Source organism: Dermochelys coriacea, chromosome 2 (genome assembly GCF_009764565.3).
Source record: "Dermochelys coriacea isolate rDerCor1 chromosome 2, rDerCor1.pri.v4, whole genome shotgun sequence".
NCBI classification, from domain to species: domain Eukaryota; kingdom Metazoa; phylum Chordata; order Testudines; family Dermochelyidae; genus Dermochelys; species Dermochelys coriacea.
This window is the reverse complement of record NC_050069.1, coordinates 84,026,656-84,053,594: the sequence shown is the minus strand read 5'-3', so window position 1 is coordinate 84,053,594 and position 26,939 is coordinate 84,026,656. Positions and strand designations below refer to the sequence as shown.

The 26,939-nt window shown below is 38.1% G+C and overlaps 1 protein-coding gene across 2 annotated transcripts in view; it reads right to left on the bottom strand.

The window, feature by feature from the left end:
• Window positions 1–2,542: 2,542 nt before the first annotated feature.
• ABHD3 (abhydrolase domain containing 3, phospholipase) overlaps window positions 2,543–26,939 on the bottom strand; it is a 33,065-nt gene continuing 8,668 nt past the window's right edge. Inside the window, exons 3-9 of one of the 2 annotated variants that reach the window (XM_038392817.2) lie at window positions 25,617–25,799; window positions 23,684–23,729; window positions 20,093–20,205; window positions 12,652–12,825; window positions 9,999–10,047; window positions 9,746–9,911; window positions 2,543–3,486 (exon numbers count right to left, since the gene is read on the bottom strand). In XM_038392817.2, the coding sequence (XP_038248745.1) occupies window positions 3,308–3,486; window positions 9,746–9,911; window positions 9,999–10,047; window positions 12,652–12,825; window positions 20,093–20,205; window positions 23,684–23,729; window positions 25,617–25,799 (910 nt within the window). In that variant the 3' untranslated portion in view covers window positions 2,543–3,307. The remainder of the gene's footprint in view (window positions 3,487–9,745; window positions 9,912–9,998; window positions 10,048–12,651; window positions 12,826–20,092; window positions 20,206–23,683; window positions 23,730–25,616; window positions 25,800–26,939) is intronic. The other variant, XM_038392818.2, reaches the window with a different exon arrangement.

Genomic DNA, 26,939 nt, shown 5'->3' with positions numbered 1-26,939 from the left:
CTTCAGGAAATGTGTCAATGTCGATATATTTAGGTTAAGGTTTAATTCCTGCACATGCTTACACACATGCTCAGCTTTAAACATGTGAGTTGTCACACTGATTTCAAATAACTACAGGATCAGGGCCTAAGTGATTTGAGGCAAAGAAAGGAAGGATAGTAAATCTGCCATTGATTATGTGATTTACAGTTGCACTATAAGAAATTTCCTTAGTAAATGTCTTTTAAAGAAGTTTAACACAGAGCTATGTATAACACAATTATGCAAATATAACATGAAGAGCGTTGATTCCATAATTTACTTATTGGTTAAATGACATGTCGGACCCATGTTTGTATCTGCACAAACCTTGTGTTCTGAAAATGGATACGAGCACACATAAGGCTTCTAAAAATCATTCATGTATTAACGTGCACTTTCATTTGGCTTCTACATTTCATTTTTCTTGTGTTGGCACTATAAGGGTGTTGGATCATATTAAAAAAGTTCTGTATTAAAATCACAAATGAGTTTGATTCCCCATAGTTTAAATTCCAGAGTATTACTAATTAAGAGGTCTCTTGGTTTTTGGTACTGTTTCTCTCCCTTTATGTGTGAAACTTGCAAGATGCTAATTGTGTTAGTACATTCTAAGATAGAATCTGTTCTCAAAGCAATTCTTTGTAATAACAACTTACTCACACAGAAAGAGACTCAAAGCAATACTCTGTAACAACAGAAACAGCACCCAGAGACTCCCCGCCCTTTTGTTGTATTCATCTCGCTTTGTTAACAATTGTGATTCAAATAGAGATAGAGGATGTATGTGGATGGATGCTTGGTGTGGATAATAACTGAATGATCAGGGAGGTACCAGCCTAAGAATCCAGTGTCCATCAGCTGAAGAAGGCATCAAGTGGAAATAATCAGAGGACCCCTGGAGGGCAGACTGGAATCCACCCAACAGCCTCAAGAATGGGAGAACCAAAGAACAAGATAACATCTGGCAGCACGGAGCCATCAAGAATGTGCCATCTGCTGATAGATTCAGCAACAGCATGATGAAGCAATTCCCATAGACTGGCATAGGAAGAAATTCCTATAAAAATGGACTCTAGAAAGTGAGAAATTTGGGGTCTGATTCTGCAAACCAACTTCCAGGAGCATCAGATGAGCATCTGACAAGGCCCTGCTCCCTCCTCATGTCCAGGCCACCTGGCCAGTGGCTTGGCATGAGCAACTCTAAGATGGTAACTATGATAACAACCTTGTAGAACCTGTGTGTATGAATGAATGTGTGAATAAATATGAAATTGAATGGAATGTTGTTATAGCTATAACTAACTGCTTACTATGATTCTTTCTCTATTCACAATAAATGTGGCATTTTGCCTTTTCCCCTTTAATAAGATCCTGCTGGTTTTTATTTTATTGGTATAACGAGGGCAGAGTTAAGGTTATATCTGTTATTTGGTTTAGATTCAATGCCTTGTTTAAAAAGTTCAACCTTAAAAAGACACTTGGATTTTTTTTAAATTGACTCATTTCAATTTTCTGTCAGAGCACCCTTTTTATAGCATGTCCTGAAATTTATTTTATTTATTTGTTTCCTAGATGAGATGTAGAAGGCTCTTTGGAGCAAGCTAACAGCAATGCCACCGAACATGCTCAGGTGTTTCCTTCTCCTTGTGCTCTCTTTTCCGATGCCTGTTCAGTTTCAGCTTTGTTGCTTCGGTTAATAGTAAACATCTACTTTCAGGGCTAGAAAAGAGTGCGAACATGAGCTCTCCCCTGAAAAGTGCACGAGAGTGTTGTGATCATGCTAGTACAGGAGGCCAGATTTTCTGTTATACTGAGCAGTACCAAAAAAGAGGAAAGGGCAAAAGCAGTTTTGCAGTTCCCTGACCTGGTGTGGCTGGGGCCAGTTCAACCCCTGGCATGACTTAGGGCCTCCAAAGAAGTTAATGAATAGGCTCATAATCTTCAGTAAGCACTAGATTCGGATCTTGCAGAAGTCTCAGGGCTGCTCTAAATTATGTGCAGCTGCCTTTTCCCTCCTGCCCGAAAACTATGCCAGAAGCTGGGAAGGAGATGGCATAGAGCCACGGCAGGTGGTGAAGCCAGCTTTACAGCCCTTGTGCCAGAAGAACTGTGCAAGAGGGCCATAGTAGCTCCAAGGATTTGTCAGAGCATCAACAAAACAAGGAAAGGAAAGGAAAGGAAAGGAAACTGACTATATACAAAGTGCTGTCATGTGCACAAAGCAAGAAAACTGAAAAAAAAATAGATTTCCCTCTGCCACCATCTCTTTCAGTTACTCATTTTAGGTATTACTTGGGACAATAGCAGAGACAAAGTTTTCAGATGGAAATGTGGTTTTAAAGTTGACTGTCATAATCTCCTGACTTTCTAATGTATATTTTAAAAAACTCATATGTTCTTGTAGGTAATATACACATAAATTATAGAATTATGCAATTTGTTATTTGCCACCTTTATATGGAATATGTATTACATATATAACACTACACAGGATTACATAAATTAGGAAGTACAAAATGTGTTGGTTTAAAATTACCTAGTTTATTACAGTGCTATAATTCAACAGAACCTTTGGTAATACATAAATACTACAAATTAGCTAACAATGTTAAAAATAAACATGTAAGACAAATATGGTATTGGTGTTATAAATAAATAACAACAATTAATTAATTTAAAAACACCCCTAAATCTGAATATTTTCACAGGGTAAAACAGCAAATAAAATTATCAGTCTAATACTGCTGCAGTACATGCTTAAACCTAAAGATTACTTTGACGAATCAGTCCTGTTTTGTATTCCTTCTATTTTCATATTTCAGTATTTTTCTCATCAATGCCCTTAGAAATGGGTCAACTTGTAACATGCTTTAAAATATAATAAATGTGATTTTTGAGAGTTAGTTACTAAAACTGTTATATTACAAGTCATCTAAATTGAGTCTCCTAAAAATGAACTGTCTTAAATTAAACCCCTGAGGAATTATAACCTGTTTGCTTAATAGTTTTGGTTAAGTGCAATTTGATATATTTAGAGTGCTGTTTTATTTAAGGTCATTCTTGATAAGGCATATTAAAAAACTACAAAAGTGACAAAGTAATATTTATTTCTTGCTACAAAATTTTAGGCAAAAAGTATTTTTTTCACATAGTAATGGATTTCATCCAACTGCTGGCTTATTTGCTATATACACAGTAATTAAAATTTGTGCACTAAGCTGAACTGCTCTTGTCAGATCACACCACTGTACTGAAACAGTGGGCTGGCCAAGATGCCTCAGAAGAGCTACATGCTGCAGATTTTGTTTCCATGCTCAAAAACAGCCTGCACAAACTGTTTGAAGACTCTGTCCATGTAAGTGCACTTCCTTGGCCACATTCCTTCTAGAAAACCAATATGGCCTCCATAAGAAGTAAGAACCAAAGCAACATTTGGATTTTGTTTGGCAGTTTCTATGGGTATAGCTAAAAAGAAAAGAAAAGAAAAAGTATAGTAAGTCCCCCATCTCATTATTTATCTCTAGCAAATACCATGAATTCTAATCATACAACTGAAATACAGAAAAGGGTATTGCAGGATTGGGATGTTAAGATGTCAAAAGATATCTCACTTTGAATCATTACTCACCTCATTTGTGCAAATTTATAGATGATGCACTGATTTATAATTCTCCTCTCACTCACACTGATGCAAAATAAATGTAACTGAAGTCAATGCAGATTTACAATGGTGTAAAAACAGTGTAAGTGAGAGGAGAATCAGGTCCATAGCTTTACATATGTGCTTCAATACTTGGCAACAGAAAATGATGGATTAACAATGAATAATCCTGTTCTTGTTAGATTAGGTATGAACCCTGAAGTCATTTTAACATTTTGTATTTAATATATTTCTTTAAATAGTATTGTAAGAATTTGTTTACTTTAGGAATCTGAGTTCAGTGCTTATCAGAGTGAAAGGCCAACAGCTGTTCAATGTACTTATACAGCTACGTCAATGCTCAGCATCAGTACAGGGTTATTAATATCATCATTATTGTATTATTTGTATTACAGTAGCACCTAAAGGCCTCAACCAAGATTTGGGCCCCAGCCAAGATTTGGGTTCCATTGTACTTTGATCTCAATGGGAGTTAGGTGCCTAAATACTTTTGAGGATCTGGGCTCTAGCAAGAGACAATGCCTGCACAAAACAGCTTACAATGTAGACAGGCAAAGAGTGGGATGGGAAAGAGGCACACAGAGTGACTTCCCCAAAGTCACACACTAGGTTAGTGACCCTCTCTAGGTTAGCGAATGCTAGTAAATGAGTTACTCGGAATTAGATCAGCTGTCTAAAATTAGACTCTAAACTGTGCAATGATTTGGGCATATGCATACATAGAGATTACAATGAATGATTTTTGATTTCAGTGAATTCAGATGGTCAAAAGTATTCAGAGGTGAATGGCTAGTACATTGATCCACTGGGTCACCTATAGCAGAACCCTTGATAAAAGAAAAATAAAGGTAAATTAAAATCAGATTAACAATATAGAAAGCACATGTATTCACAAAATGACAGATAAATGTACCTGTCTGACTATTTCCATATGGAATAACTATCTGACATGACATGACGTTACTGCAACTTAATGGAATTGTTCATGCTTAGGGTGGAGTGATTAGTTATTTAAAGGAGTTGCCATTGAAAAATGAATAACAGAGGTTTAATGTGTGTTAAATGTATTTATTTTTTACATAGTAAAAGGCCCTGATATACACTAAGGGCAGAAGCCTTAAAAAACTGCAGTTTTCAAATATTATGCCTTTTTTTCAGGAATGGAAAAAATAAAACTAAAAAAAATTGTGATTAGGTTCTACAAAAAACCAATTTGCATTATATTTTGACAGAAATGAGTAAGTAGAATTAAACTAAATTCAATAATAAATTCACATAATGCAACAGTCTGACACATAGGGCCATTGATGCCAGCTATTGAAGGGTTAACTACTCTTTTGTGACACAAAGGCCTATTGATGCCAGAGTGCAAAAGGGTCACTACTCTGTGTCAGCAACTCCTGTCAGGCCTAGTAAACTCACTACACCCAACACACTACTTTCATATAAGACACCAAAGTGTGTCTTACAAAGTCTCAAATAAAAGCTGATGACACACTGGCCATTAATTTATTGTGAAATGTATGTACTGACACTATGTAAGGAATTGTGTATATATACTGAAATTATGTTTTAAAGTCTGTAACAAGGCAGAGCAGATAAACAGGTCTTCTGCCGGAAAAAGCATGTCTTTTCACCTATCCCTGTCTCTGATGTAAATTAAGCATTGTAAAACAATGGAAGCCCCATTTGCATGTAGAGCTAACAGGAAAAACAGGTTGATTGGGGGTTGTGAAACCAATGGGGTCAGGGAGCACACTGGAGAACAAGCAACAGGGGAGAAGAGTCTTATCTTGGGATGCACTTCCAAAGGGGCATGTCAAAGATTTACTTAACTATACAAAGAAGGAAAAAGGCCCCCTTTCCAATTCTTCACTGAGGGAGCAAAAAAGACATTGCTTTTCACATTCACGAAAACTGGATTCTGGCCATGTGGACTAGTGATGCTGGGAGGTTGCTTTAGGTGAGAAATTGCTTTAGACAAGAATTTTAGCCTTTGGACTCTAAGAAACATGTTATTCCTTTTGCTTTACATGTAACTTGTTTACTTTGCTCACTGTGTCTTACATCTTAATCTTTGTAAATAAACATATTTGTTTCACTAAAAGTAGATTCCAGTGCTGTGTTTTTGTAAGGGACCTGATCCTGAGTTGTGTCAGTCAACCTGTGTGAGAATATATTTCTGGGAGTGTCCAGTGACAGGGGATGGATACTACAGAGTGGGACTCTGACCCTCAGAGGGAGGGGCTTGACAGAGGGACTTGGTGTGTGTCTGTCAATAGCCTGAACAAGAGAGGGAGAGGTCTGTGGAAACCTGGAAGTCAGTGCTTGTCTGTTTCCAGAGGCTGTTGGTTTCAGGGGGCTGAGCTACAGCAGGCATCAGGCAAGACAGCTTCACACTAAGGACAGGTAGTGATGGTGAGGTGCCTCACAACCCTGAATACCATGGAGGAGCATCACAATGCTACCTTTGTTCAAAAGCTATTCTATTCTTTATGTCTTCCATCTCTGCCGAATTAAAAAAACAAACCAAACACACACACCCCAAAGGATAGAGCAGCATGAATTTTGCTAATCTTCTACTCTCATGTTTTCCATCCCCTTCTTTTGACTCATTTCTCTATTGTCTATTCATGAATCCCTAACTCACATTTTCTGACTCTTACCCCTCTCCCTAATCTTTTTATCCTCTCTTTTCTTCTTTGGTTTCTCCTGACTGCTTCATTCCATTGAATTGTCTGCAGAAAGGGATGCAGAGTGAAACTTAACAATGATGTGTTGTAAGATTAAACCCAAAAGAAACAGAGTGAAGAGAGAAAGATAGTTTAGTAAAATTTACACTGTGGTCTGAAAAGGGCACAGATATTAATGGAGTGGAGTGGTACGAACATGCTGACAGGGCACTAAACTGCAAGGTCAGAGTCTTAGATGTGGGATAGCATTGTCTCTACCAGCACCTGGCAGACCATTAGAATGAGGAAATTTAAGTCACACTGCATAATATGCCTCTGAAAATCAGTGATCAAAGAAAATGATAATTCAACTATTGAGTCAAATATGACACTATGATAACTGGCACTACTGGTACCTGTTTTGTTTTTGAACAGGTGAGGGTTTTTAGGCAATTCAAAATAAAAGCTGAAATTGGCTATATCATGCCTTTCCTCATACAATGAATTGTCTGGATTACTCTGGGTGAGAAAAATGGCTTGGAGTTAAAAATACTTGATGCAAATGACACTTGCTTTTATTAGTTATATACTTTGAGAACAGTCAAGATTTGTATATATTATTGTATGTTCATACAGCTGCATCAGCCATACCTGCACTAGGTAATTTAAACTGAAACTACCATCACAGAGGCATGCCTGGAAATAAGAGATACAGCTTCTTCATGTTGGATCAAGACCCCATGGACATTTTTCTGATTATGGATCCAGTTCATGATGTCTTCCACCATTATGCTGACAAGTGCAAAAGATATCAAAAACTGCATTTACAGATGATGTGAGAGCAAATGACTGCAATTAAAGGAAGCAGATGCACAGTCTGCATTTCTTATGTTCAATCAGCCTTGAACAATTTAAAATGGGGATAAAAGCTTCTAAACTGTAATTAGAATGTTAAGTGACACACATCTGGTGGATTTGCACCTCATCTAACAGACAGCTTTGCAGACAGGTGTAGCCAGCTTCATACAGGGAGTTGTCTGAATACAGAGCAATCCTGGAGTAGCTCTCCTTAGAGAACCTTCTCTGCTAGGCTGAGGTTGTGTTTCCAAGTGGAGCATTCTAAGTTTGATCCAGTCTGGAACTGTGGAATTCTAATTTTCTGCTACTAATGGGGAGCTGAAGCATGCATGAAAGGTTGAGAGGAAACCACAGATTTACTGGAAGAAGTATGAGGAGGCATGCAAAAGTAGCCAATTCCTGAAATCAGTGGAAGCCTCCTGATCAGAGTCATTCCCAGCTCAGCACAGGTCCCCAGAGTCTAGTAGGGGATTAAGCCTCAGAAAGGGAAAAGGGGTAAATAGGTTTTTTATCTCTGCCTTGAAAAACTTCTGCTATCCAATACATCATCACTTTCTAGTAGTCAAGTAAGTGACAGCTAAGATACTAAATTAATCAAAATGAGTGGCTGAACAGATTTCTCTCCAGTGGTTTTATCCCCTCCAATAATATTTCTCTATTTTCTATGCTGTATGAAACATTACCTATCTTTGACAGTAGGAGGAGCAAGGACCAAACAAATGCCTGAACATCCAAGAACTTAATGGAGAAATGCAGGATAGAATCAGATTTTAAGGGGAAAACACAATCACTACAAAAAATTTTAATGTTCTATCTTTCGGTTCTATACAATACCTTCACACCAGGATATGTTTGTCTCTATTATTGTTTGTTTAGCACCAACAATGGGCGCATGATGAATTAAAAAAACAATCCTTCTGCAGCCCACACGTCAGTGTGCATTGTGTCCCCCTCCGTGCCAGATTCATAGAGGATATGAACCTGCTACAATTGTCAGTTTTAGCTTACGCTGTAGAAGCTTGTATTTTAATTCTGGGGGTCCTGAGTTCAGTTCCAAGATGATTCTTGAGCCTGAGACCTCGTCTTTAACTGAGGTGGGAGGAGAAAGGAGGTTGCATAGCCCTCACTATGGAAGCATTATGCTGGCAGGAACCAGGAGGAGTAATGAATGGATCATACTACATCCACAGGCATGGGGAAAAAGTGATCTCAGTGGTGGTTCCACCAATACCCATTTTACAAATGTAGCCTGTGCTTCAAACCACACAGCTCCACAATCAATAGGCAGTGCATGGGTTTCAGGTCTATGGTCACACCAAGATACTCCCAATCAAGAGTGGTGTTTGCCAAAGTGGAAGCTGCCTAGTCTCCACTTCTTTACATTACTAGGGCAGGAGTCCTAAGAGGTACAAAAGAGGTCTCTCCTTCCTCAGTGTACCTTCACTGAAGCATCCATAGCTGATTTGCAACAACTTTTTGTGTAATCGTACTTGACATTAGATTTGTGTAACTTTTAGCATATTCATGACACACATATAATCTTCCTTCAGTTTCTTTAAACTTCCGTTCAGTACTCTAACCTATTTGCACAATCTCCGTGGTGTCCTAGATTTTCTTATGGGTCAATTTACAATGGCAAAAGCAAGTTTCCCTGCATCAAACCAACATTTTGTACTTCCAAATGTCAGCGGTCACTGCAGAAGATTGTGTCATTAATTAGCTCTTAGCCCTGGCTAGTTCCTTTTTTACAACTTTACTTTTATTCACTGTCATATGACTCCGAGGAAAATATAGCCATCATGCAGACCACAGGACCAAAAAAATCTTTAACCATGTTGTTAACTGACTTAAGAGGGTCAACAATAAAAGCCTGATTGCTCTGTTGGGTGATCAGGATAAACTATTTTAAAAAAATCTATTGTGTTTTTCCAGCTTAACTGTTATTAGCTGGCATTGCTGCCTGTTGGGCAGCTTCATCCTCCAATCAGATTTCTACTAATATTGATATGGGACTTCCTGTATAAGATCACATCATATGTATCCCTTCTGCTGTTCTGGACCAACAACACAGCCATGTCAGCACTTTGGCCCAGGTGCCATCTGAGATTGAAGGATTCTGTACTTCCTTCTTATCTTTAATCATCAAAGGGAACCAAATGATTTTTGCATTAGGCATTGGACTTTTATGTCTCTGAGGTCATTGCCAGCGATGGCTATAGAGGAGTTCAAGTACCCTGAAACATAAGCAAATCACAGTATGACATGTTTTATAGGGGCTGGCTTACAAGAATGCTGATCAACAAAAGAACTAAGCATTTTTCACCTTGTATTAGTTAGGCCTCTCCAATAACTTCAAAGTTTATCAGAGTGGAAAATGGGAACTAAAAATACCAGTAGTGATGTACAGTAGTAGTACTTAAATACATCTCATTCATATATAGCCTGTTCTTAGATCTATGCAATTTTCCATCTTAATGATTGCATACATAATACATACAGGTATAAAGAGAAACATAAAAAAGCCTCAACTTACCATGACCTGGTGAAAAAACATCATCCAGAGAGTTTAGACATAACACTGGAATTCCTATTGACTTCAGCTTGCAATATGGACTAGCATCTACATAGTAATCATCAACTGTACGGTAGCCAAACATGACTGAGGTGAATTGCTTATCAAACTCCCTGATGGTTTTAGCCTGAAGTACAGAATTCAAAATCAGGAACAACATCAGTATTTGGAAACCAAAACATGAAATCAAAAGAGAAAAGATCTATCCATCTACCTTCATGACAAGATTCATATCAAATAATTTCTCTAACTTTTGTCGATGTCTGGAAAAAAAATGAGGGGAGGGGGAAGAAAAAATGATTTTACAGATGTAGAAGTCGTTCACCTTACAAATACATACTCAGAAATAAATATAATCATAGAGTAAGAACATTTGTTTTATTTCTCAGAATTATAAATCCCTCTGTCCTGGACACTAAGCAATGTGCATTTACTTCCAAATACAACCAGAAACTAGGGCTGTCAATTAATCGCAGTTAATTCACGCAATTAACTAAAAAAAGTAATTGCGATTAAAAAAATTAATCATGATTAATCGCCGTTTTAATTGCATTGTTAAATAATAGAATACCAATTGAAATGTATTAAATATTTTGGATGTTTTTCTACATTTTCAAATATTTGATTTAATTTACAACACAGAATACAAAGTGTATAGTGCTCACTTTATATTATTTTTATTACAAATATTTGCATTGTAAAAATGATAAACAAAAGAAATAATATTTTTCAGTTCATCTCATACAAGTACGGTAGTGCAATCTCTTTATCAGGAAAGTGCAACTTACAAATGTAGATTTTTTTGTTACATAACTGCACTCAAAAAAAATGTAAAACTTCAGAGCCTACAAGTCTACTCAGTCTGATTTCTTGTTCAGCCAATCACTAAGACAAACAAGTTTGTTTCCTTTATGGGAGATAATGCTGCCCGCTTCTAATTTACAATGTCACCTGAAAATAAGAACAGGTGTTTGCATGGCACCCCAGCATTGCTATGTATTTATGTGCCAGGTATACTAAACATTCATATGCCCCATCATGCTTTGGCCACCATTCCAGAGAACGTGCTTCCATACCAATGATGCTCGTTAAAAAAAATGCATTAATTGAATTTGTGACTGAACTCCTTGGGGTAGAATTGTATGTCTCCTGCTCTGTTTTACCTGCATTCTACCATATCTTTTGTGTTATGGCAATCTTGGATGATGACCCAGCACATGTTGTTCATTTTAAGAACACTTTCACTGCAGTTTTGACAAAACGCAAAGAAGGTACCAATGTGAGATTTCTAAAAGTAGCTAGAGCACATGACCCAAGGTTTAAGAATCTGAAGTGCCTTCCAAAATCTGAAAGGGATGAGGAGTAAAGCATGCTCTCAGAAGTCTTAAAAGAGCAACAGTCCAATGTGGAAACTATAGAACCCGAACCACCAAAAAATAAAATCAACCTTCTTGGTGGCATCTGACTCGCGTGATGAAAATGAACATGTATCAGTCTGCACTGCTTTGGATCTTTATCAAGCAGAGCCTGTCATCCGCATGGAAGCATGTCCTCTAGAATGATGGGCAAAGCATGAAGGACATATGAAACTTTCGTGCATCTGGCATGTAAATACCTTGCGACAACAGCTACAACAGTGCCATGCAAACGCCTGTTCTCACTTTCAGGTGACATTGTAAACAAGAAGCGGGCAGTATTATCTCCTGCAAATGTAAACAAAATTGTTTGTCTGAGTGATTGGCTGAACAAGAAGTAGGACTGAGTTAACTTGTAGGCTCTAAAGTTTTACATTGTTTTATTTTTGAGTGCAGTTATTTTTTGTACATAACTTTACATTTGTAAATTCAATTTTCATGATAAAGAGATTGCACTACAGTACTTGGATTAGGTAAATTGAAAAATACAATTTCTTTTGTTTTCTTTTACAGGGCAAATATTTCTAATAAAAATAAATATAAAGTGAGAACTGTACACTTTGTATTCTGTGTTCTAATTGAAATCAATATACTTGAAAATGTAGAAAACATCCAAAAATATTTAAATAAATAGTATTCTATTATTGTTTAAACAGAGCGATTAATCGTACGATTAATCACGTTTATTTATTTAATCGCACGATTAATCTCAATTAATTTTTTTAATCGCTTGACAATGCTACCAGAAACATCAGTGAAATCTGCATTAGCCATTAGAAAGCTGACAAGGATAAAAAGGAGAACTTTGATTTTAGGAACAAAAACATCAATTCTTTAAGACTACAGATGAGCTACCCTTTCCCCTCCTTTTTGTTTTCAGAGTTGATTTTTTAACAAATTTATATCTATGTAGCCCTCAAACAAAATGTGTTAATATTGGTTAGTTTATAAAGAAAATCAAATTGGTGCCATACATCCAAATCATGACTAACCTTACAATAATCATTGTAAAAAGAAAAGGAGTACTTGTGGCACCTTAGAGACTAACAAATTTATTAGAGCATAAGCTTTCGTGAGCTACAGCTCAAGGGCATCCGATGAAGTGAGCTGTAGCTCACGAAAGCTTATGCTCTAATAAATTTGTTAGTCTCTAAGGTGCCACAAGTATTCCTTTTCTTTTTGCGAATACAGACTAATACGGCTGCTACTCTGAAAATAATCATTGTGTGCATGAGGTGAAATTCAGTCCCGTAGAAATGGCCAGCACAAAGCCTATACACCATTTAAGTCCCACTTCAGATTTATTTTGAAGACTGCAATGGTACATAAGCTGGTTCTCTGTACAAGAGTGAATTCCACCCATGAGGAAAATCTTTCAAGCAAGGAAACATTTCAGTTTCAGAATTTCCTGAGATTACACACTCAAAGAAAATAGTTCAGAAGGTGACTCACCTATTAATAGAGGACTGTAAACAAGTAGTCAAGTAGTAGTTAAAGAGAAGCCAATTTAGTGGTTTCTCCAATGATTCTGCAGACTCAAAAACATTCCAACCAGCAGAGAAAATTGCAGCTGCCATCAAAGGGGTTTCTCGGCCAGTTTGGCCCAGGTAATTTAAAAGAAGCATGCTAACAAAGAAAAATAAAAATAAAACAAATCAAACCGTCAGATCACTCATTTAAATATAATCACATGTATAACAATCTGCCAACTTTACACCTATTCTATTCTAAATGGGTTCTTGCACCATCCTCATCACCATGGTATTTGCCTTCCAATAGTGCCTTAAGTGATTTTACTAACATCTGTCATGTTTCATTTGCTCTCTCATCCTATCCCCAGGAGGATGAGGGTATGCAGTGCTGTGTTTGGGTTTTGTTTTGTCTTTTGTGGGGGTGTATTTTTAATATGTACACACTGCTAATAGTTTACATTAGAGAAGGCAAGGTCAATTAATGACAGGTTTCAGAGTAGCAGCCGTGTTAGTCTGTATTCGCAAAAAGAAAAGGAGTACTTGTGGCACCTTAGAGACTAACAAATTTGTTAGAGCATAAGCTTTCCTGAGCTACAGCTCACTGAAGTGAGCTGTAGCTCACGAAAGCTTATGCTCTAATAAATTTGTTAGTCTCTAAGGTGCCACAAGTACTCCTTTTCTTTTTAAGGTCAATTAAGTGTGCCTTGTTCTTGGAACAGAAAGGTGTAGGTCTTATAATATTTCATTTTTCTTAAAACTTTTGAAAATTGTAATCTACCCAGTGAGACACATGTGGGCTGGCGACAGTATTTGGTAATTTTAGCCTCCACCATCGCATCACACTTGGGAGCGTGTATGGTGGGCACAGATCTTGAATGCAAAGAATATGAAGAGTTATTTAAAATTAGGGAAAAAATATGGCCGAGAACCCCTGGCCTAATTAAAGTCTTGCCTTCCTGAGTACTGCTACTTAATGTAAGGGGACTGTTGCCCCCTTATTAACATTCAGTGGGGGTGTTTTGGTTGGCTAGCTCCCAGTACTAAAAGGAGAAGGGTCTATGGGAAATCAGGTCCCTGAGACTGATAGTCCTCTGGAACAATGGGGAGAGGCCAATGCTCCAGGTCAGCCTGAATGACAGGGCGGGCAGACTAATCAGAGAGTCAGGAGGCCAGGGAGGACCCATCCTCCATGTGAGCTGGAATTGCCTGGGTCAGTCAGAGTGGGGCCCAGCTAAAGAGAAAGGAGGGGTGCAGCTGAGCTGGGGAGCAGAGCTGTGCCAGATCCAGAGAGAGCAGACCCTGTCCTGGGAGCAGAGCTGCAGCCCCAAAGCCCGAGGCACAGCCCAGAGAAAGCAGACTTGCCCTGGGAGCAGAGCTGCAGCAACCAGAGCCAGAGGCGCCAGAAAAGCAGCCCAGGAAGCAGGTCAGTGCTGGGAGCAGAGTCACAGAAGCAGCCTGCAGAGAGACCTGTCCTGGGAGCAGAGCTGTAGCAACCAGAGCCAGAGGGGCCAAAGAAGCAGCCCAGGGAGCTGGAGGCAGAGCAGCAGCAGCAGTGCTGAGGCAGAGTGGTGCAGGTGGGGCTGGAGCAGTCTGGAGCTGGGTGCGGTGAGCACCTGGGGAGAGCGAGGGGGACCCTGGACAGCGGGCCCAGCACAGGGAGACGCCTCAGCCAAAAGGCTCTGCAGGCCAGGCTTGGATCATAACCCCGACAGTGCGGGGGCGACACTGGGAAGAAGGGTCCTACCACTTAGAGCCTGAGAGCATGTTGCCACCACCAGAGCAAGTGTCCCACTCACAGCATCCCTGCAGCACAGCCAGGGCCTGAGAAGAAGGCCTGGGACTTACAAGAACAGACTGTGAGCTGCCCTGACATTCCAGAGACACAGTTTGTGATGTTCCTGCTACAGACCATATTGATGGTTTCCTTTAACCTTTCCCATTTTTTCTTATTCTTTTTAAAATTAATTGTTAATTAAGTAACTTGCATTTGCTTTAAATTGTATGTAATGGTCAGTGGGTCAGAGAAGTGCCAGTGCAGAGAGAGTACCCCAGAGTGGGGACACCCTAGCCCCTGTCCTAGGTGACCACAGCAGGGCTGGGGGGGTCGAGCCCCCCCAGGAATTCTGGGCCCAGCCTTGTTGGGGTTACGAGGACTCTGCCAGACAGGAGAGTGGAAGGGGAGTCCTCAAGGGCAGGGAGGCCACTGGTAAAGGAAGTGGGAGCAAGGACTCAGATTCTTTCGCTAGCCCACTTCACTGGGGTAGTGCAGAAGCCAGGAAAGTTCCGCAGAATAGCGAGACTATTCCCCCGCTTACATAATAGTCTCCATTGCTGCTCTATGCCTGAGATGAAGGAAAGCTCACAGGTACTTGCCACTCCAGATGCAGAAAGATTAAAAATAGATCAGGTGAATGGGTAGGATAGTACAGGAGAAAAACAGAAGATGGCCTGAAAACTAGAAGGTCAAAAGTTTCACATTCCTTTGCTGTCTAAGGGCAGATTGGAAAAGGAGTACTTGTGGCACCTTAGAGACTAAAAAATGTATTTGAGCATAAGCTTTCATGAGCTACCGTTCACTTCATCAATGAGGTGTAGCTCACGAAAGCTTATGCTCAAATAAATTTGTTAGTCTCTAAGGTGCCACAAGTACTCCTTTTCTTTTTGCGGATACAGGCTGCTACTCTGAAAACTGTCATTATGTAAGGGCAGATTGTGGCCCATCCTGCCTGCTTTCACGGGGTACTACTGGAGTATAAGGCATCCCCTTCCTCCCCTGCACCAGCTAGTGATGGGTATCAGTGCAGAAGGGAGAACAGTCTCCAGAGGCTGGTACATCCCAACCCTATAAACGTTTGCAGGGAGCAATCAGGAAAGAATGAGTAACAAGCAACATGCTGGCACCAGGGGTTGTAAGCTGTGTCTGGGATAGAGCTGATAGAAGGTTTGTATACCCACATCCTTGAAGCAGGAAGGGGGGGGCGGGGGGAGGAGGCAACACAGCTACCTGCTGCCCCATACACAGAGCTTGTGGAAAAACCCACAATTGATTTCTAAGCCAGTAAAAATGCTGATGTGGTAGAACAAGCCACAAATGGAAGCTGGAAAATATATGTGGTGGGAAAGATATTGAGACGCTTCATGCTAGAGAAGCGGTGTCCCTTCCAAAACAATACACACTGAAAGTCAAAGAGAAGTGTACTTTAATTTAAATGTACATCACAGGGATTAAAGTTTACTTTAATTTAAATGTACATCACAATGTTTTATTTCCTTCTTAATCAGCCAAATTTAAGTTTCTTCTCGCCCTGCAATCTCCTTATGAAATGTTGTGGGTCGTGTTGCATTTTTTAAATGTCTGTCAGGATTCTACTTGTATTTTGTTTTCGATTTAGAAAGTTTTTAAAATTATTGAAGAAATAATTTTAAAAGTACTTTGAGATGAGAATTTTGAATAGCTGCTTCTTATAAGGTCCTGATCCTGCAAAGACCTACACATGTATTTAGCTTTAAGCAGATGAGTAATCCAATTCACGACAAAGATGCTTAATTTTAAGCATGTGAGTAATCCCAATGTAGTCAATTTGGGACTACTCAATTGCTTAAAATTAAGCATGTGCATAAATCTTTGCAAGATCAGAGCCTAGAGGAGAAGGTGACAAGACAAAGAAATAGAGCATGAATCTATTACATGATTCAAACATCAAAGACGCAATGAAAACCAACTAAGATTACAAAGGAACAATGGCAAATTTAAAACTACAACAACCCGAGGGAATGCAGGGTAAATCTATTTACATACATTCATCACCTTCTCACATATGCAAAGCAACAGACAGTCACAAACACAGATTGTTGGTTCCCCTTCCAAATCGAGCCTATTCAACCACAATCTACCAGGTTATACCCACCCACCGTGATTCTGCCATTTGCCATAACCTATGGGGAAAAAAAAAATGCATGTCTCCTACATACTCAACAATACAAATCCAATACCCAAGCAAATGATACATTCCCAAACAAACTTCAGTGGTACAACAAAATTACACATAGCAAAATAGTTCACCATTTGAATATTAAAAACAAACATGTTTGCATAACTGGTTACGGTTTCTAAAAGGGAACAGTGCCAGATTAAAAATCCAGAATTGGAAGGAAATAAAGGTTAGTCTCACAGGCACATTGAAACAGGTAAATCCATTCCACAGAATTATTCATTATGCAACCAAATGAGCTACACTATGAAAAGGGGAGTGCACAAAAATCTGTCATAGTTTTTTGTGATATTTCTTATTTGGTATTTATAACAATAACAGCAAAAACCCTGCAATGGTCCAAATCTTGGTTCCATTGAAGGCAATAGCAAAACTCAATGGGACCAAGATTTGGCCCAATAGTGTTTAAAAGCTTCAAAGTTACTTATTTACCTGATTATCAATAACTGTATCCACTGATCAAATCTGTAATTATCCAATAACTTGCAAAGGTCAGTATGGCTTAGTAGGTAAATGCCAGTAAAGAGAGCCACATTGTACCCATCCTTAGCACAACCCATAAGAAAGGAACAGAGGGTGCAGGAAGTTCATTCCTGAACTCACAGAATTCCCAGTGAAAGTTTCCCCTCCCTGGAACTCCTTAATAAAGAGGCTCTCTGGGTGTTTCCCTTACATCCTTGCAGCACAATTTTCCAAGAAGTTGTGCTGGCACTGGACATTGTCCATTCTAACTGTGCTGTACTTCCCTTCTCTGGATAGGGGCCAGCACTGAGTGAGTGTTAATAATACTGCTTTTAGCCGCATTAACTCACTGGTTTTGTTGATAGTATTACTTCCTGCTTCTGAATCATATAAAACAGATGCTCTCTGAAGCCCACCCTTCCTCTGACAAACCCTAACTATAAAGTGAGAAGCCCTGCTAGAGTGGAGTTAACTCCTAGGGCTTCCACAGGCTGCTAAGCAAGGAAAGGAACATAATATATTATGCTCCACTTCCTCTATTTTTTGGCTCTATTTTATTTTTTATCTGCTTTCCTGCATCCTTTAGAGCAGATAGAAGTAGAGTTGCTGTAATGAGGAAGTTGTGAAATACTGATTTGTGACATTTTAATAAGTGCCTGTGTACTCTGCAACAAGATGGACCAACGTTCTACAACCAGGCCCCCAGCTTCTGGGGCACACAGAGAGAAAATTGGCAGAACTTTACAACAAACTTTTAAACAGAGGCTTTATTTAATTAGATCTGATGCTGAATAATGAAATCAGCATGGGAGCCCCACTATTATTTATTTTGATATTACCTTCTGTTTATTTTACATTGCCCCACACTTTCAGTTTTTCTACAGACCAATGTCTAAACTGCAAGATGGCAGTTGTCAAGGAGAAGCTGGAGTTTTGACAGTTCAGTGCTTTTCGGGACCTGGAAAGGTGCAGCTCCACTTTGGGATTGTGCAGTAAGCACACTGGGCCTGATCCACAATCCATTGAAGTAAATGGAAAGATTTCCTTTGATTTCAACAGGCTTTAGATGAGGCCTACTAGTTGGATGTTTCTGCTAAAATAATCAGCAGTGAAATAGTTAACACTAAGACACTTTGTATTGTCCTGTTTAGGTTTCATAATTAATAATCCAGTGTGATGAATGAACAGTTCACACCTCTCAGAGCTATTGTTTCAGGCTGTCTGCCTGTTATACCAATAAAATAAAAACCAGCAGGATCTTATTAAAAGGGAAAAAGCAAAATACCGCATTTATTGTGAATACAGGAAGAATCATAGTAAGCAGTTAATTATAGCTATAACATTCCATTCAATTTCATATTTATTCACACATTCATTCATACACACACACACACACACACACACGCACACACAGAGATTCTGCAAGGCTGTTATCATAGTTACCAGCTTAGAGTTGCTCATGCCAAGCCACTGGCCAGGTGGCCTGGACATGAGGAGGGAGCAGGGCCTTGTCAGATGCTCATCTGATGCTCCTGGAAGTTGGTTTGCAGAATCAGACCCCAAAGTTCTCACTTTCTAGAGTCCATTTTTATAGGAATTTCTTCCTATGCCAGTCTATGGGAATTGCTTCATCATGCTATTGCTGAATCTATCAGCAGATGGCACGTTCCTGACGGCTCTGTGCTGCCAGATGTTATCTTGTTCTTTGGTTCTCCCATTCTTGAGGCTGTTGGGTGGATTCCAGTCTGCCCTCCGGGGGTCCTCTGGTTATTTCCACTTGACGCCTTCTTCAGCTGATGGACATTGGATTCTTAGGCTGGCACCTCCCTGATCATTCAGTTATTAGCCACACCAAGCATCCATCCACATACATCCTCTATCTCTATTTGAATCACAATTGTTAACAAAGCGAGATGAATACAACAAAAGGGCGGGGAGTCTCTGGGTGTTGCTTCTGTTGTTACAGAGTATTGCTTTGAGTCTCTCTCTGTGTGAGTAGTTGTTGTTACAAATAATTGCTTTGAGAACAGACTCTGTGTTAGAATGTACCAACACAATTAGAGCTTGCAAGTTTCACATATAGAGGGAGAGAAACAGTACCAAAGACCAAGAGACCTCTTAATTAGTAATACCCTGGAATTCAAACCATGGGGAATCAAACTCATTTGTGACTTTAATACAGAACTTCTTTAATATGATCCAACATGCCAACACAGAAAGACATCACTAAATTGGTTATATTCCATTCACATTTTTAGGCTTTTCAGTGCAATCATGGGCTTGTCTAAACAAATACAAAAGTTTTTTTTTAAAAGGCGCTAGTTAATGTGCTAGCACATTTGAAAATCATAGTGTAGACAGGTCAAATCATTGTTAACATCTTAGCCAGTCAAAGTGAACTCTAGGCTCCCCTCAAGGTTTTATCTCTACTAGCAATAAGAATTAAAACTGCAACTTGTCCTGTCTATACTGAGGTTTTAAAATGTGTTAGCTAAAGATGGTTTTCAAAACAAATCTTTTATCTTATTCTAGACAAGCCTCATGAAGTATAGGGATACTACTTTTTTTAAAAAGTGAAATAATGGATTTTAGAGCACAATTTACAACCAAGGTGAATTCCATGGCAAATTCCACAGTCACGAAACAATTAATGGAGACCTGCCTATAAAGTTAAATTTTACACCCATGGGTTTCAAATAAAATTTAATGCATTTGCAAAACCTGTTTGTGGGGTCTGAGAAATGAAATTCAGCCATGTAGATGAGCACCCATCCCACTAAATCATGCATCCTGCTAAACAGAACCCTTAATTAGGATCTTTGTTGATTTTTGTAACTGTATTAACTATTTTTACTCCATTTCACTCCAGAAAACATTACACTACACTAAACTACAGCCAAACAGCAGCACTCTTAGTTCATGATTGGTAAACTAAATTAAAGTGATTTCTGTTATATAAATTCTTACCCGCCCATAGAAACACCTGCTGCCATAAATGGAGCTGAGGCATGTATGTTGTGTATATGATGAATAACAGCTTCCAAATCCTGTGTGTTAGCAGCACAGTAAGTCCTTGGTGTCTGTAAGGAGCGACAAGGAAAAACACTAGCATAAGTATTTGCATCATCCTTAAGGACAAACCAAAGTGGAAGCTGGATGGTTTACATAACATGACACACTTAACATTTCCCATCAAACTACAGTAAGATGAACCTACATAATTTTGGGAAAGAAGTGGCAGTAGGAGTCATATTTTTGAGCACAACAACTAACAGCTGAGAGGTATGCTCAATATCTGCAACTTTCCAAAAATTAACTGAACAAATTCTGGACATAGAGTCTATGGCTGAAATTTGTTCAAAAATTGATAGAAATCATTGCTAATTAAAAATCTATGAGGAAGTAAAGCACATCATGAAGACTGCAATGTGTAGAAAGGAGAGTGGCCTACAAGAACTCTCTAAAATGTGTGTGATGCCCATTTCTTCATCTTAATCCATATTTAAATGTGCTAGCAAATATTCAGTAAAATTAAATTTACATATAGAAACTTTTAAAAAACTAGTCAATATTTAGGTATTACAAAAAGTCTTGTTTAAAATAGCTTTAGTACTATGCTATTAACACCTCTTTTAAACTAGGCTGTCCCTTTGAGCATTTTCCAATTCTAATTAGAGCAGAGAATACCCTGAAGAAAGCATTATAACTTCTGATATCTTAGTTTGTTGCAGAAGTTTAAATACAAAAATATTTGAAGCTGGTTACACTGAAAGGCATCCAAACAAGAGATCTGTTCATTAAATCTCTGATTTAGGAAAGCTCTTCAGGATGTGTGTTCTCCATTCCTGTTCAGGACAACACTTAAGCACAAGTTAACTTTAAGCATCTTTTCAAGTTCTGAATAGGAATCCTTTCCCGATCTGGGGTCTGGAGAGACTCCCACCGCGTTCAATGAGAGTTTCACCTGTTCCTTATTGTCCCATCTCTCCTCCACTTACCCAAAGAATAAACAAGACTTTATTGTTTTACCTGTCCTGGTTGTGGAAGGCAGTACAAATGGAGGCATCTACCCTCAGGCACAATAAGAATCCAATAAAATAGCTCCCCCCCGCATAACATCCACCCCCACACCCACCCAGTTGTAACCTGTGGATTTCATATATGCCAAAACAAAGATTTTTAACTGGATATTTGTTATTAAAGATGCCAAGGAAAAATCCTGCCCCTACTGAGGCCAGTAACAAAACTCCCCTTGACTTCAACAAGATAAAGATTTCACCTCAGGTATTTAAAATATCATACAAGATGTTTTAGTTTTGCTCATTCAGAATCTCATGAACCTGAGGCAACAACATATTTTCAACTTTTAACTGCTTGCAATTAAACAGTCTGGAAATTTGTGGCTGGTTTTAACACGTTTAATTAGACAAAATTAATTCATTTCAATTTACCTAACAAGAATATAAAAATACTGAAGTTAAAAATAAAATACAAAAAGGAGGAAAAAAGCTGGGACTGGGATAATTAAAACGACATGAGTTACCACTTACTTTATTACAGCTAATTAATTATAAACTGAGTGTGAATGTATTTTATTTCAATTAAATAGGCAAGTCTGCAGAAAGAAAAGTAAATTATTTTCAGAGATTACAATGTTTTTCATAAGAAAGTATGCTTGATTTAAATACTGTAAAAACAGAGAGATACTGGGCTTATATGACATTTAATTCCTGTAACCCAAGTGCATTTCTATATGCTGTATGAGGATATTTTAAAACAATAAAATAAATTTATCTGTTGCTTTTTCAAATGAAATGCCTGTGCTCATCTAACATATGATCATTTAAAAACAATAATTCAATCTAACAGATTAACATTCAACAGAACACCAGTATTTTTTAAATCCTGATCCTTTAAATAGGCATTGTTTAATAGAAATTTAAAGTTAAATCACTCTCTAAAGACAAGAACAAGAATTATTGTCATGACTATGTTTTATTATGTTGCCTAATTATGCTTCAGACTCATTACTTGGGGATTTTATATAAATATGTGGGGGGAAAAACCTGCAGAAAAAATGTTATAACTTCAGCTGTTTTAGTCCATAGTAAGATCTTATAAAATATGTTAAGCCGATTACACTGAAATAAACACAAAGCATTGAAACAAGAGATCTTTTCACTTACTGAATCTGAAATTCATCAACAAGGACTTTGTGTGTCACAAAACAGCTTTGTATATACATCTCCAAAAGTATGCAGAAAAGTGACTCTTAACATGGCAGTGTTTTCGCTGAAACATTTTAATGGGTTAAGAGAAAGCACAATGGGCATTTTAAGTTGTTTTAAAAATCAGTGGATTAAAAAATGCAAACAATACACAGTATTGTGCACACTCATAACAGCTGCAGAACTTGCCAACAAAATATATATGAAGAAACAAAGCTTATTTGGCAATACTTCAGCACATCTTGAGCCTAGCTGCAAAAAGTTCTTAGCTTTAAGATTTCAGTAATTTATCACTAGTTTCTAAAATAATATGCTGTGTAAATCCTGAAAACAACTTCTGCTATTAGCTCATCTTGTATTGTAATTGTTGGGAAAAAAATAAAAGTAGGCTTATAGCACAAAACAAAATGTTTCAGATAAAACTGGTTCATTCATACAATAATGCATAATGGTGGGTCAGTTAATAATGGCAAAGTTTTTAAAAATTTTATCCAGATCCAGTTAAAATTCATACAGACAATTTGGTTTAAAGTAACTGCCACTGCTTATTTCTGATTTATGTGTTAAAACATTAGAAAATATTGCAATGGATAAATTACAAATGCACATTTAGATACTATAGTATTTTTGGAGAAGAAAATACAAAAGATATTAATTTTGCTGGTAGACATATTAAATTATTCAAATTTTTATAAAATTAAATACATCAATGTAATATACTCCATCTGTATTGTGCAGATTATAGTACATTTATTTATTGCTGCAAAAGTCTTGTTATCCTCCAGAAAAGCAGCTATCACAAAGCATTTTTATTGATGACATCCAACCATCCAAAATTCAGAAAATGACAGTATGATTTCTGAACTTTAAACGTCTATGGTTTGCTATTTATCAAGGAACATGGAGCATCTACAAGTAAAGTAGATGCCATATAAGAAATTAATAGCCTTTTTAAAAGGTAAATATATGCCAGTTATAAAATCAAGAACTAAGGGCCTTACCCAAAACTCACAGAAGTCAATGGGAATCTTTCCATTGATTTCCAGGGCTTTTGATCTGGCCCTAACTGACCAACCACATTTTAGCATATTCCACTACAAGAACTGAGGTTAAAAACTGAAGATGGGTGCTATCCTAATCTGAATAAATATAATTAGAGATGTGCACTCAGTCAACTACAGATTAGATTCTATACTAGTCATTTGTTAATTTGCCACATCAAGCATGGTCATCTTAGATTAGAATCCAGCCCTAAGAATTAACACTGATGACTTCAATACATGCTGTCTACACAATGAAAGTTCTTATTTTTTAAAAAAATGATCCTTACCAAGAGAGTCTCACCAGCAGTTCCTCGGTTGTTAAAAACCACACATCTAAAAATTGAGAAGATAAATCTGAATATATACATTGTTTATTGTATAGACATGTACAAGAATCATCTTAGAATTACACTTTTATTTTTAAAGGTCATTTAAAAATAAAAATGTACTGGAAATACATAAAGAAATGTGTTCCAGTAAGAAGTCTAAACTTATTTACTAAATATGTAAAGTTCTTATCCTGCAATCCGACCTGCTTGGATGGCTCTTATGCCTGCACAGAGATTCACTGAAGTCAGTTGGGCTCTATATGGACACATGTATCTGCCCATGAAGATCAAATTGCAGGATCAGAGTTAGTCTATATTATGTTTATTTGGTAGTAGACATGAGCCAGAACCAAAACCACAGATCCAAACACCCCAGAGTTTTGTCTGGGTTGTTGGGGAGGGGAGTTTTCAATCGGTGCAGCATGGACCTCTCTCTATTTGATCCTAGTGATAGTGGCAAAGCTTTCTGGTAGTAAGAATTACCTCGATTTAAAGATCTTTGGTTTTCTTGATAAATCTTATTGTTTTATTTTTCCTCTCTATTCTAAAAACTTTTAGTTTTTTAAAAAGTTGATTAAATGCAAAAAAGATGGACTTATTTTTCTTTTAATTCTAGTGATTTTATTGCTTAAAATTAATTAAAAACAAAACCACCCTATTCTGTTGTGATCTGACATAAACTTTTTTTTTGTAAAGCTATATTCTTCTTGGGTGCCCTGATGTGTACACATTTGTCATGAATACATATAAATACTTATATATTTTTTTTAAATAAGGTACCCATGTTTTAGGTTTCAGGGTGGGGGTTCTTAAGTTATTTTACAATTTTTTAAAAAGTAATACAGGTATCTGAACCTCCATGTGGAGAATGAGTAGCCAAATATGAATAGTCATACATGAGCATTTGCAGAAGTGAATATACTCAGTGCCAGAACTCAGTCTGCAGGGACAAAACTCAATAGTCTTGAAATAGGGATGCTGGAGTAATTGTAATGCCGACAGACCCCGATTGTTGGTGGGCAGGCGGGATTGAACCTGAGACCTCTGGAGTTTAGTGGATGAGCCTCTACAGCATGAGCTAAAAGCCAACTGTGTCTTAGCCAAGGATGTAGAGCAAACTTATTAATCTCTCTCTCTCTCTCGTTTAAGTCTCGGTGCCACTAGATGGGCCAGAACACCACACCCAGAAGGTGTGTGGGTTACATAATCATAATGGTACACCATGTTATTTCATCCTAAAGCAGAACAGCAGCAAAGTTATTGCACCTGTCAGCCCTAGTTATGATCCAATTCACTTCCCTGACCCAACTCTTCCTCAAAGCCTGAATAAGTGGGCTATGGGCAGAACAGATCTTGCGTGACAAAATCTACCCCTTACCATCAGTTACAGGGCTGGAATGCTGCCCCTCTACACATAGTAGATAAGGGCTTGTGGTCACTGGATCTGAGTAAGTATGGATCCAGTAGCCATTGCCTGAGCTGGCATCCCCCAAAAGTCCCCTCCACATTCGCCTGTTTGGAGCTCAACACAACAGCCTTCCTCTTGAAGGAACAAAGGAAAGGTTACAAAAATAATTAATAAGACACATTTATAAAGAATTAAGGGAATCATTTTCCATTCCCTTACACCTTGTGTGGTAATTTACACCTGAGCAAAGTATATCTGAAAGCTGCTGCTCTGACATCTTGCATTTTGCACACACTTTGCATGAGGTAGAGGTCAGTAGAGAAATAGGCTCATACAGTGCTCTATACAATTCTTATTTATTATTATCAAATATTATCCTATGTAATTTATTTCTGTGGATATAATTTGCTCTAGTAGACATCTTATACACACACACAATTTTAGCTGAACACGCAAAACGCTAGCCAGTAAAGCTAGGAGTACCTATATCCCAGCATTTCACTCTGTTGGATCATGTGAAGAATGTAGGATTCCTTGCTTGTTCCTGTGAGGCCAGGCAGTAATAGGATAGTGGGTCTTGTGCTGGCATCCGGAAAACATATGCTGTCATTATTATCAAACCAATCCAGTGAAATCTGTCCTCCATCTGTTGTTTTAATAAGCTCACTGAAAGGAACAGTTCAAGAGACAATATTGATTAGGTTTTTTTTAAAATGTACCATGAAAGGTATTTACAGTTCTGAAAATATTAGTTGTGGAATTTATATCCTTCATCTTATTTTAGTATTAAAAGTATTAGCTGGCAAAATTTGTGTGTAATTGTAATTCATTAAGGGCCAGACCTTCAGCTAGTGTAAGTCAGTATATTTCCTCTGTGGAGCTATGCTGATTTCCACCACTAGTCCTTTGTAAATTACTGGTGAAATCCTGGTCCCATTGAAATCAATGGAAGTTTTTGCCATTGCCTTCTATAGAGATTCTAATAACAGGCTCGTCACTGTTGTATGAATGACATCTAGCAGGAAATTAAGCAACGTTTTTTTCTCTCATCATCTCCTTGGGGGAGAAATGTGTGCAGTGGGTTTTGTTTTGGTAAGTTAAGGGGATTCTGTGTGTGTGTATGTTTTATTGATAGAAACACACATTGCTTAAATGAGGCCAGGATGTCACCCTATGTCAGTGGTTCTCAACCTATTTACCATTCTGGGCCACATATGCGGCCCACAACGTGTTATGTGGGCCACATCCAATGCTACCTGTATGGCCCTGAGGATATCACATGGGCCACAGCTCTGCGTTGATTGGACTGTAAGTGGCACACAGGCCACAGGTTGAGAACCCCAGCCCTATGTCTACAAATGTTGCTAGTTAGTACTTTTAAAACTCATCTGCGTTAAGACTGCAACAAACTTGATAATATGCCAAGAAACGAAACAAGGCTTAAACCGTCAGATCAAGTTTTGAGTCAGTTTTATAAGCATACTGTATTTTCCCTTTCATCTAGCAACTTTCTGATGAAGAAAGTGAACAAACACTCAAATGCTCTACAAATTACCATAATGAGGCCTGCCTTACGTATAACTTTTCTTTCCTCAGCAATACAAGTACAACACTAGTAGCACTTGCTGTATCACATATTTTAAAGTGAATAAGCCAAATCCTGGGCGCTGCTAAGTCTGCTTTGCACTGCTTCAGCAACAAGAAGCAGACTTAAAGCTGCTCTACGTGACCAGTTGGGGATTCTTCTTGAATGAGGCAAAGCTTGAGTGGCATAAAGTCCATGTTCCCAGATCTATCCACCTTCCT